General features: G+C 39.8%; 1 protein-coding gene across 7 annotated transcripts in view; it reads right to left on the bottom strand.

Annotated features, from left to right (window-relative positions):
- Positions 1-12,655, bottom strand: part of RAB27A (RAB27A, member RAS oncogene family) — a 95,138-nt gene that overhangs the window by 26,548 nt on the left and 55,935 nt on the right. For 5 of the 7 annotated variants that reach the window (XM_061431227.1, XM_061431228.1, XM_061431232.1 and 2 more), the window contains one exon: positions 365-539. In XM_061431227.1, coding sequence (XP_061287211.1) covers positions 365-517 — 153 coding nt within the window. In that variant the 5' untranslated portion in view covers positions 518-539. Of the gene's footprint in view, positions 1-364; positions 540-2,388; positions 2,819-11,292; positions 11,317-12,655 lie in introns of those variants that run through there. The other 2 variants (XM_061431234.1, XM_061431231.1) reach the window with 2 other exon arrangements.

Genomic DNA, 12,655 nt, shown 5'->3' with positions numbered 1-12,655 from the left:
TGAGTTCTGCCACCTAGTGAATGGGACTGCTGAGGCCTTAATTAAGAGAAAAGCCATTAAAATGAGCAGGGTGGTTTGCAAGCTTCATAATAAAGGTAGACAAATCACTTTTTATAATTCAGAAGGAAGATACCAGCCAAAAGTATATCAAGGAAATTTTTTAAAAATCTTCACTTTTACTTTGAAGTGTCCTCAGTTACAGCCTTTAATCACATTGCTCAGACTGAACATAATACACTTTCATATGCACCCTTTAATTTTAGATTCCAACCTTTGTCCTCCTAATTCCTATGAAGTAAATAAAACAGACAGGCAAAGGTTGACTCAGAGATTACATTTTTATATGGAAGGATGCAGAACTTACCACTCTCTTTTCCCTGAAATCAATGCCGACTGTTGTGATGAATTTGGAGTTAAATTTACCATCTGTGTACTGATAAAGCACACTGGTCTTCCCTACTCCTGAGTCTCCCAGAGCTAAAAACTTGATGAGGTAATCATAGTCTCCATCAAACATAATGAAGAACTCAGTGGGTCACCTGAAAAATACAAACAAACGCATATTTACCAAAACTCGTCAGAAAATATTAGAATCCTCTGCTAATAAAGTGACTTCTTTTAATATCCAGTTCAACAAGTACTCCTACATAACACTTATATGCCTAAGGGTTCTGTGAAGAAAGGGTTAGATATTATTCACTGTCCCAAAGACTTAATCAGTTGCTAGATAAGATGCTACTGAACTGTGCTATGCTGTTATAGTACCCTTAAGACAAAAATTCCAACTGAGAATGAAAATCAAGAAGATAATGGTCACTATCTTACATGAATATCGTATATAATAAAAGTAACAAAACAAAGGAAGAAAGAGAATGTTTGTTGTTGTTTAGTCCTTAAGTTGTATCTGACTCTTTTTGGACCCCATGGACTGAATAGCTTGCAAGGCTCCTCTGTCCACGGGATTTCCCAGGCAAGAACACTGGAGTAAATTGCCATTTCCTTCTCCAAAGAGAATGCTATAGGAATAATAATAATTCTTAGAGTGCAAGTGGTCCCAACTGTACCTCCTTTTTCAAAGTCTCCTAGTGCTATATCCTTGGTTTCTCTCTTGGACATCTAGGCAATTTCATTTATCCTATGCATTTTCACGTCATTACAGTTCCTTCAAAGATAATGCTAATAAAACTTGGTTTGCAGCTTCCTCACATGTTATTATTGTCACCTGCTGCTGCTGCTGCTAAGTCGCTTCAGTCGTGTCCAACTCTGTGCGACCCCATAGACGGCAGCCCACCAGGCTCCCCCGTCCCTGGGATTCTCCAGGCAAGAACACTGGAGTGGCTTGCCATTTCCTTCTCCAATGCATAAAAGTGAAAAGTGAAAGTGAAGTCGCTCAGTCGTGTCCGACTCTAGCGATCCCATGGACTGCAGCCTACCAGGTTCCTCCGCCCATAGGATCTTCTAGGCAAGAGTACTGGAGTGGGTTGCCATTGCCTTCTCCTACTACATATTAAATCAGATTTTTCTGGAATATCACTGCTTACTTGAGAACTGAGTTCCACCATGAAGGGCTCATTTACCTACACTTGCCTTGATAGTCTATAGGAAATGCTACCAATTCAGCTCTTCAGCACTGGCCAAAACAAGTCTACCTTTGAGAATAAATATTCTTGTTTGTATAGCAAGACCTAACCATGGTTACCTTTTATCTTTTGCAATCAGCACTTTTCAAAATTTATTTTTAATCCTTTAAATAGATTCAAACTATTCAAAGTATTAATCTGACTGGAAACAGTCTATCTTCAGGGAAAGCTTACTTCTTTTTATCCTCCCATTTCTAATACCAATAAACCCTCTTGAAAATCAGAAAACCAATCATCCTGTTATCACTGACAATGCTAATGCTATCTGCCCATTCAACATACACATTTACCTATCCACATACAAATTATAAGTCCTGCATTAAACTCTGCTGGTTTGGGGGACCTCCCCCGTGGTTAAGAATCACCTTCCAATGCAGGGGATACAGGTTTGATCCCTGGTGGGGGAGCTAAAATCCCACATGTTGCCAGGCAACTAAGCCCATGTGCTGCAACTAGAGAAGCCCCTGCATGCCACAACTAGAGAAAGCCCACATGTGGCAATGAAGAGCCCATGCACTGCAATACAGACTCAGTGTAGCCAAAACAAAGGGAAAAAAATGCTGCTGATTTCCCTCTCATTGGCCCCTTTTCATTCTGTCAGCTCCTATCCAGAAACTTTACCACAATTCTCAATGCTTCCTATTGGATTATTCCTATAGATACATAAAATTAATAAAAGCTCAGCCAAGGACATTCACTGACTTTTCAAGGTTGCCTCCCCTAGCCCATCCTCAATTTGGTGACTCACCTTATGCTCAAAAATCCTGAATTCTGATTCCCAAGAGCGGCTGCAGCCTTAGTGCAGAGCTACGACCTCACATTCAGATATGGCTGGTCAGTCACTAAGGGCAAAGCCTCTACAAACATCCAGCACTCTGTTTGCACACTGTAAAGAGTGACACAGCGCAGATGATGGTTTTCCATTTACAGCGTCTGTACTCACAGGTGCAGCTTGCCAGTATTGATGGTGTGCAGCAGAACGCTTCTCCAGAAGATGACCACTTGGGTGCAAATAAAGACTAGCATGTCTCATCACAGCATCTGACTGGCTCCAAGTTATTCATAAATAAGAGATAAGAATTGAAAAGTAGGTCCAGATAACATCGAACCCTATTGGGGGGGCGGTTCCCCTCCAAATAAATGAGAAAGCAGAAAGCAACTCCAAATTCTGCAAGCAGAGTGATGTAAGAAGTTTCTGTGGCTACCTTGTTTCCTCTTTATTTTGAAAAAAAGTTGGTCATTTCTATAAATATGTTTTTGTATCATTTTAGGTACAGGAGAAAATGTTGTCATCAATGGCACACTCTTCTAGAACTCTCTAAACCTATTTAAATGGAATTCAAAGACAGATGAATGTATCTTTAGGGCCCCAAAATTTAAAGTGTTTAGTTATCATGGGAGAAGAATTACACATCTAAGTCTATAAATGGTCTTCACGGGTTTTGTTTTCTATTCATGGTAACAGCAATACATAACAGTCTGTTCAAAACCAAACCATCATAAAAGAAGTGTTAACAAATGAAATACCACAACTGACGGTACACACACCACTGTTGGTGTTAATCATAGTTTATATTCTTTAGACTACACCTTTAGATAATTATCTGCCTTGTTTACCTGAAAATAAACGTTCAGACCTTCCATTTCCTGGGTTGTTTGCTAAAGAATAAAACAGAACCCAGAGAGTTTAACTCATTTGCACAGTCTAGAACAAATGTCTCCTAATTTCAAGTCTAATGTCTATTCTACCCCAAGCTTTGTGGCCATTCCTCAAATTTTTACAAATGTATGTTGGACTTAGAAGCAACCAGGTATGGGGGACTTCCCTGGTAGTTCAGTGGTTAAGAATCTACCTTGCAATGCTGGGGATGTGGATCCAATTCCTGGACAGGAAACTAAAATCCCACATGCCATGGAGCTACTGAGCCCACGTGCCACAACTAGAGAATCTGTGTGCTGCAATGAAAGATCCTACTTTACCATGATTAAGACCTGACAAAGCCAAATAAATGAATAAATATATATTTTTTTTAAGTGGCCAGGTTTGGTATACAAGGTAGCCTAACAGGAAACACGTGACTTCTGAAGTCAAGCAGAGCTAGACTGATTCCACGTCTCCCACCTACTGTCTACTCTGATGTTTTTCAACCTTGGATTTTCAGGTTTCCATTGTATGAAAAAGAAGATAATGTACACTACTTCACCCCATTGTTCTAAGGATTGAACGAGACACTCTTTGTGGAGTGCCCAGCACAATGCTTGGGAGATGCTGGATACTCACTAAATGCTGGCTCAAGCTCCTCTCCCCACTCTGGACAGATCCGACGGGGCTCTGAAGACCTAAAACAATTTTGAAATAGCCTCTGGGAAGCTTGAAACATGCATTTCTGACACAAAAGATTACTGACTGGCTCGGAGTAGTGCACTAAGTCAGAAAAGAAGACCCTCTTTTTTGGCTAAATCTAACCATTTTCAATTAATTTTAAGTAGATATGTCATTTTCAAGAGTTGGAACTAGCCTAAAATCAGGTTTAAATTACATAAAACACTTCAATCCATTCTAACCAATTCACACTTGTTCAAAAGAACCTCAATGGTTCATTCTGGTTGAGAATGAAAGAGTTAAGTTCAAAGACGTTCTACCTACAAAACCATTTCTGATTGATCTAAAGCCACTTTGGCTAAAACCACATGTGTCTAACCATTTAGGTCTGGTTTCAAGAGCTCAAATAGGCTTCAGGCTGGTTTTAGCTAGCTCAAATAAGCTCTCACATGGACAAGCAGGTTCTGACTGACTCACATGAGGTTTGATTGGTTCAGAATAAATTTCACTGAATCAAGTTAGCACTGACCAATTAAATCTATCTCTAACTGGGCCACAGTTGCTCTAAGTTTATCAAACCACTTGTAACTAGTTTAAGGTAAAAACTGGTTCAAAACAGTCCAAGTTGAGACTTCCCTGGTGGTTCATAGGCAAAGACTCAGTGTTCCCTACGCAGGGGTCCTGGATATGATCCCTAGTCAAGGAACACGGGGCTTTCCTTGTGGCTCAGCCGGTAAAGAATCTGCCTGCAATGTGGAAAACCTGGGTTTGATCCCCCGGTTGGGAAGATCCCCTGGAGAAGGGAAAGGCTACCCATTCCAGTTATTCTGGCCTGGAGAATTCCATGGACTGTATAGTCCACGGAGTCGTAAAGAGTCAGACACAACTGCGCAACTTTCACTTTCACTTTCAGGGAACTAGATCCCACAGGCCACAACTAAGAGTTTGCATGCCACAACGAAGACTGAAGATCCCACGTGTTGTAACTAAGACCCAGTGCAGCCAAAAAATAAACATAAAAAAAAAGTCCAAGTTGACTGATCAGATGTTCAGTTTAAGACTAAAAAAGTAAAATGATAATCAGAAGCACCAAAAGCAATGGTTTGGTGTTTTAAACTTATGTCAAATCAATAAACTTAAATTTTTATTTATAATCACCTCAATTGTAGACAACCTGTACTCAAAAATGTATCTCCACCACAGTATAGTATCTTTCGACAACTAAACAGTTTGTCCACGTTGGAGTACAGCATACTGGTTGGGAGAAAGGACACTGTCCAAGGAGAAAATGATAAACAGTAGGAAAAGGCATGATGAGTGACACCAGCCTCTTGGGTTGAGAACTCACCTCCTGACTTATCTCAAGGATCTGGCAGCAAACCATTGATCTGTGATCCAACAATGAAATATAAATTTCAGTTGGGCGGAACATTCAGCAAATTGGGAGGCTATTTACAGTTTGTCCTAAATTGGACACAATGACCAGGCTGGTTTGGGTTAACAGAGACCAGAATTCTAAACAGTAAGGAAGCTGCAAAGAAATACAAGGTTTCAGGGAACAGGCAGGTCTTCAAATTGTTAATAGAGATTTTTCAGGGCTTTGGCAGGATACTGATGGTGACAGGTTTCTTATCTGAGATTCTGGTAGGTCTTCACATAGAATCATCTTCGTACGAAAAATTACTTTTGTTACTCAAGTCCTGAGTGGTGTCTCTGGAGCCTATTCTTCAGGAGAAAAAAAAGTATTATACTCTTCAATTATGGAAATAATGAATTATTTTTCAGTATCAGTTTAGTCGCTCAGTCGTGTCCGACTCCTTGCGACCCCATGAACTGCAGCACGCCAGGCCTCCCTGTCCATCACCAACTCCTGGAGTTCACCCAAACCCATGTCCATTGAGCCAGTGATGCCATCCAACCATCTCATCCTCTGTCATCCCCTTCTCCTCCTGCCCTCAATCTTTCCCAGCATTGGGGTCTTTTCCAATGAGTCAGCTCTTTGTATCAGGTGGCCAAAGTATTGGAGTTTCAGGTTCAACATTAGTCCTTCCAATGAACACCCAGGACTGATCTCCTTTAGGATGGACTGGTTGGATCTCCTTACAGTCCAAGGGACTCTCAAGAGTCTTCTCCATCACCACACTTCAAAAGCATCAATTCTTTGGCACTCAGCTTTCTTTATAGTTCAACTCTCACATCCATTCATGACCACTGGAAAAACCATAGCCTTGACTAGACAGACCTTTGTTGACAAAGTAATGTCTCTGCTTTTGAATATGCTATCTAGGTTGGTCATAACTTTCCTTCCAAGGAGTAATTTCATGGCTTTTTCTTTTAATTTCATGGCTGCAATCACCATCTGCAGTGATTTTGGAGCCCCAAAAAAATAAAGTCTGACACTGTTTCCACTGTTTCCCCATCTATTTGCCATGAAGTGATGGGACTGGATGCCATGATCTTCGTTTTCTGAATGTTGAGCTTTAAGCCAGCTTTTTCACTCTCTTTCACTTTCATCAAGGGGCTCTTTAGTTCTTCTTCACTTTCTGCCATAAGGGTGGTATCATCACCATATCTGAGGTTATTGATATTTCTCCTGGCAATCTTGATTCCAGCTTGTGCTTCTTCCAGACCAGCATTTCTCATGATGTACTCTGCATATAAGTTAAATAAGCAGGGTGACAATATACAGCCTTGATGTGCTCCTTTTCCTATTTGGAACCAGTCTGTTGTTCCATGTCCAGTTCTAACTGTTGCTTCCTGACCTGCATACAGGTTTCTCAAGAGGCAGGTCAGGTGGTCTAGTATTCCCATCTCTTTTTATGTTGGTATTTTAGCGCACAAAGGGGAACAGAATAAAATACACAATGCAGAATTTGAGGCACCCAAACAGCAGGTTGTGCACACAATTTCCAGCAAGTACTCCAACCTACTGATCTTTGGGAAGCCAGTTCATTAAGGCCTCCCAATTGCATTGCTCTTACTAAAAACATGTCAGATGCCCACATGTCAAGCACTTTGCATGCATTAGGGCAAAACCGTCATCACAGCCCTAAAGATACACATCATACATACTTCCTCCCTTGGAAAAATCTCGGTGCCATTCTATCATGAATGCCACAGTGAAAGGATGAGTAACTGGGTCTTGGGCAGTCTATCACATGTTAGCATGGGCTCAATTCCAACGTATTGTTGAGAGACAGGAAGAAGTGGAGGTTAAGAGCATGGACTCTAGAATCACAACACATATGAGTTCAGTCATGTCACTTTAGAAAACTTAATGTCTTTTGCCTCAGGGTCTCCATTTTAAAAATGGGAATGATATCCTATTTTATTAATACTATTAGTATATGCTTTGTTATTTTAACTTTTTTATAAGTAGGGTATATCTTATATTTCACAGTTTTACAACCTATGACAACTTGCAATTGTTTGTAAATAAAATGGCACTAGAAATACAGTTGTGTGAAAACCTTTCAATAGCATCTTCTAGCAAAATCAAGATACAGCATCAACACATTTAGATTTGATGAAGCACAATAGTAAATCTATCTCAAACATCTGTTGGGCGGATTGAGTTAGTGTATACATATAAACTTTGGAATAGTGCTTGGCACACAATAACTGCTATTAGCATCATTACCTAGCAGTCTAGTTCTGAAGGGTCAATACCCAGGCCATCTTCCTCCCTAGAAATCTAAAAAAAGGACTGAATCCCTAAAGTAAAAATAAGACATAAAATAAGAATCTATGGAGAGCGTTTGAATATAAGGTCACTTCTTTAAACACAATGCCTCCTGGAGGACGTAGCATCTAAACCTCAAGGAAATGTCTTCTATTAATAAAAGTCAAGAATGCCCTCAATTTCGGATAGGCAAAGACTTTCTTATCCAGCTCACTTCTTTCTCTCCTCCTTACACAAATATTTTTTCAAAGTACTCTCCACCCTCACTCTCATCAGAGTAACAATAGAAAGCAAGGAACACCCACTTCTTCAACAAGTATCATGTGGTGATAAGTGGCTGGTAAGAGAAAGTCAATGATCTTCTTCCTTATTTGAAAAATAAAATATATTTTAATTGCTCTTCAGGAAATAAGATAGAAGAAAATGGTTTGGCTAAAACAAAGGGGAAAGATCTCTCTGTGTGTTTGAATCTGTGTCTCTGTGTGTCTCTCTCTCCCTCACACACACATACAACATAGTCCAAACTCTCCATGAAGCTTCCTATTAAATTCAGTCATAGATTCCGGCCTTAGGATCCCCTATCACAAGGCAGAGTCATTCTAAAGTTATCCCAGATAATCCAGCCAATTCTTGAAAGCCGATTTTCTCTCTATCAACCATATTTAGTACAGAGAGTAACAAAGCAGGGAGAGATACTATTACCGAAACCACTACCATATGCCACAAATGGTAGTAGACAGTCATGACTTTTTGTCATCATCCTTAAGGAAAACTTCAAGTCTGTATAAGAAAGGGATGTTTTCTTAATATGGTGGTAAGTAGGTTTGGATTCAAATTCTGAACCCTTGTTGGTGTGACTTGGTCCAAGTTCTTCACACTAAGCCTCCATTCTTAAACTACAAAGTAGAAATAACATTACAAACCTCACTGGGTTACTTTAAGGATGAAGTGACATAAACCACAGAAAATTTTAGCACACTGCTTGGTTTGCATTGTGTTCAATAACTGAAATTTCTCTTTATCAATACTATTACTAAAGCATATACATATCAATATGTATATCAATACATATACTAAAGCCTCATCACATTCTTGTTAGGCAAAGCATGTAATTTTACAACCAGTGCCTGAACCTTCTGAAAAAATTGAAAAATTCAATTTAGGTGCAGTCATGTACAAGGTCTTTATCACAAAAGTTACTTTGGCATTCTGATCTAACAGTGAGTTTTAACTGGGTTATTTCAGCACTGTCAGAGCTAGAGTGTTCATCACCAAAGCATTTTATAATATACCAAGATCTGAGTAGGGGTAACTTGTGTTTACCAAATGAGCTCTGGCTACCACTGTCTTCAGTTCAGTTCAGTCGCTCAGTCGTGTCCGACTCTTTGCGACCCCATGAATCACAGCACGCCAGGCCTCCCTGTCCATCACCAACTCCCGGAGTTCACCCAAACTCATGTCCATCGAGTTGGTGATGCCATCCAGCCATCTCATCCTCTGTCATCCCCTTCTCCTCCTGCCCCCAGTCCCTTCCATCATCAGGGTCTTTTCCAATGAGTCAGCTCTTCGCATGAGGTGGCCAAAGTACTGGAGTTTCAGCTTCAGCATCAGTCCTTCCAATGAACACTCAGGACTGATCTCCTTTAGAATGGACTGGTTGGATCTCCTTGCAGTCCAAGGGACTCTCAAGAGTCTTCTCCATCACCACACTTCAAAAGCATCAATTCTTCAGCACTCAGCTTTCTTCACAGTCCAACTCTCACATCAGTACATGACCACCGGGAAAACCATAGCCTTGACTGGACGGACCTTTGTTGGCAAAGTAATGTCTCTGCTTTTGAATATGCCATCTAGGTTGGTCATAACTTTCCTTCCAAGGAGTAATTTCATGGCTTTTTCTTTTAATTTCATGGCTGCAATCACCATCTGCAGTGATTTTGGAGCCCCAAAAATAAAGTCTGACACTGTTTCCACTGTCTTAGGTCACTGCAATTGCTACACCCTGAAGTGAAACACATTTACTTTCACTGGGAAAGCAAGATGTGTACTGCCCAAGAGTGGGGCTCCCCATTTCTACAGTAGGAGACATTCTCTGCTCTCTGTGCACATGACCTTCCTCTTCTCAATTTCTGGTCTAGTTTGAATGGATACGTTTCTGCCCTCCTGAATAGGTTGACAGTGAAATAGATGAAATTATAAACAAAGAGCTTATTTTGTTTGTGCAAAGATCTTAGGTAGGGGCTTCCCTGATGATCTGGTGGCTAAGATTCTGAGCTCCCAATGCAGGGAGCCAAGGTTCAATTCCTGGTCAGGGAACTAGATCCCACATGTGGCAAGACACAGTGCAGCCAAATAAATAAAAGTAAATATTAAAAACATGAAAAGAAAAAAAAGATTTCATGTGCCATAACAAAGATCAAAGATCCCATGTGTTACAACCAAGACTTGGTGTAAACACATAATTATTCTTTTCAAGAAGATCTTAGGTAGAGAGAAGTTAAGTAGAAATGTAATGGGCTTTGAAAAATAGACAGGAACAGGAATCTCTTTCTTCCTTGTCTCCTTATTGAAAGATGAGTTTGGCTTTATCCAATTTCAGAATATTAGATTATAAGTGCACTACATATTCACCTATAACCTATGATTTGTAAATGGATTCTTCTCAATATAGTGTTTTGTAGTAATATCATACATCCACCATTAATAGCGAAAAGAGAGGCATGTAACTAAAAACTGACAGAATCTAAATTTACATATCTTAATACTTATACATGTGCCTGTTACATAGGAATATTCCATTTTCCCTATTTAAACAAAGTGAAAAGACTAACTTCTAGCAGATGATGATATCTAAATGCCATTTAGATGATATCTAAAGTACCAAATTATTCAAAGAAAAGAAAGAATTATCTACAAAAACTGTTGAATTAAATATACATTCCCAAATATTGCCAAGACATCCAAATATATCATTTGTAAAAGCATCCTTCAGACATTTGCAATTCTTTATGAGTATTAAAGAGAAGGTCCAGAATAAAGAAAAAATAAACAATTCCAACCCAAGAGTTGACCTACTATTTCTGAGATGTTACCATCACGTCTGTAAGTAACCAACATAAACCAGTAGAGCAATAATTCAAGCAACTACATAAAGAACAGGCACCAGAATGTTTAATGGAAGTAGAATATGTTCTTCTGGAAGACCACTGTCAACAACTCAAATGAGATACTGGCTTTTTTGTTTTTTTAAGCTATAGAGATCATTGATTCATTTATTCCAAATACATTATTTGTTGTCCACACCTCTTTTAGGATCAGAATATGAATGTTTACTGAAATTTATGAAAAGTAAACACTGGGGGTTGTATTACTCACAGTTTGTGACAAGTACATCTTGTTTTATAGACACAGGGTAACAGGAATAAAGGTGTACTACAGAATCTGTCACTTGTAAAATATAGGCAATACCATGGTAACAGGAGTGGCTGTTTGGTTTGCTGAGTAATATCTCAAATAATATGAAAGTATCCCCATAATGGTCACAATTACATGTCCTGTCAATGGAAAGTCTCACCCGTGGCTAAATATGCTTCTTAAAGACACCATGAAGCAAGGAAGACTCCAAGAATTACAAAGAAGTGCAATACCTGTGAAGTCTACTCCCTCGAAGACAATGAAACATAGGTGCCAGAGTCAACGTCTCCTAAATTCAAACAGTGGGACACCACCACCCACCTGTGTAAAGTGAGTAACAAAATCCATGATGGAAATCGATTTATCGTAGCTCTTCTAATGACTACAACAGATTAAGGTTTGAAAACTGATATTATGACATTAAGACTGGTGTTTTTTCCATGATATCTTAAGAGGGACACTGAACCTAATAAAGCTCCCAAAGAATGGAGTAAAAATATTTTCTGAAAATGGAAGAGGAGGAGTGACCTAAGCTTGGTTCAGTTCAGTTGCTCAGTCGTGTCTGACTCTTTGCAACCCCATGGACTGCAGCACTCCAGGCTTCCCTGTCCATCACCAACTCCCAGAGTTTACTCAAACTCATGTCTGTTGAGTCGGTGATGCCATCCAACCATCTTATCCTCTGTAGTCCCCTTTTCCTCCTTCCTTCAATCTTTCTCAGCATCAGGGTCTTTTCAAATGAGTCAGTTCTTCACATCAGGTGGCCAAAGTATTGGAGTTTCAGCTTAAGCATCAGTCCTTCCAGTGAGTATTCAGGACTGGAGAAGGGAATGGCAAACCACTTCAGTATTCTTGCCTTAAGAACCCCATGAACAGTATGAAAAGACCTAAGCTACCTGGAAGGCAATATATCTGCAAGACTAACTGATTCATAGAGGAAATCCTGCTATTAAGTTTTGAAGAAGTAGAAGTGAAGAGTCGTTGGCTATGCCAGAGTGATGCCAAGCTCCCAGGGCCAAGAGTCAAAGATGGAAATATGAAGAGTGAGCATGCTGCTACCACAGCCAGGACTGGAAGGATTACAAACGAAGAAGCACTCAAAGGACCTGAAACTGAAGAATGCATTTCCAAGGTTGCAAAACACAGAATACCTTTCCATTTATGACTGAGAAACAGAGTTGAGGATTCTGCCAAGTCTGGTCCTACTGGAATGTGGGAGGGCTGGAAGGCCTTTGGCCAACACAACCTGGCTGTCCATGTGCATCTCACCTGCCTCAAAGCTTTTCATGTGAGGTAACACAGGGAAGATGCTGATTTCTTGGAGGAAATACACCCAATCAAGAAGAGAATCACCTCACTTTGTGATGGAGCAACAATGCTTCTTTCACAACAAGAAAATTTTAGGATGAAAAAAATTGTGAATTAAAAGAATCCAGACCTGTTGAAGATGACTGTCCAAACAATAAAAACAATGGGGTAAATATCCCTGAGTTGGCAGTAGCTGGGGAAGAGAGGGTTCCTTCATCATTGCCTTTTTAAAAAACTAGGACAAAAACTCTATATTTATTCATGTAGAGAAACTGTGTCCAGAGTACA

This window comes from Bos javanicus, chromosome 10, assembly GCF_032452875.1.
Source record: "Bos javanicus breed banteng chromosome 10, ARS-OSU_banteng_1.0, whole genome shotgun sequence".
NCBI lineage: Eukaryota > Metazoa > Chordata > Mammalia > Artiodactyla > Bovidae > Bos > Bos javanicus.
The sequence above is the reverse complement of the archived record's forward strand: the minus strand, read 5'-3'. Positions and strand labels throughout refer to the sequence as shown.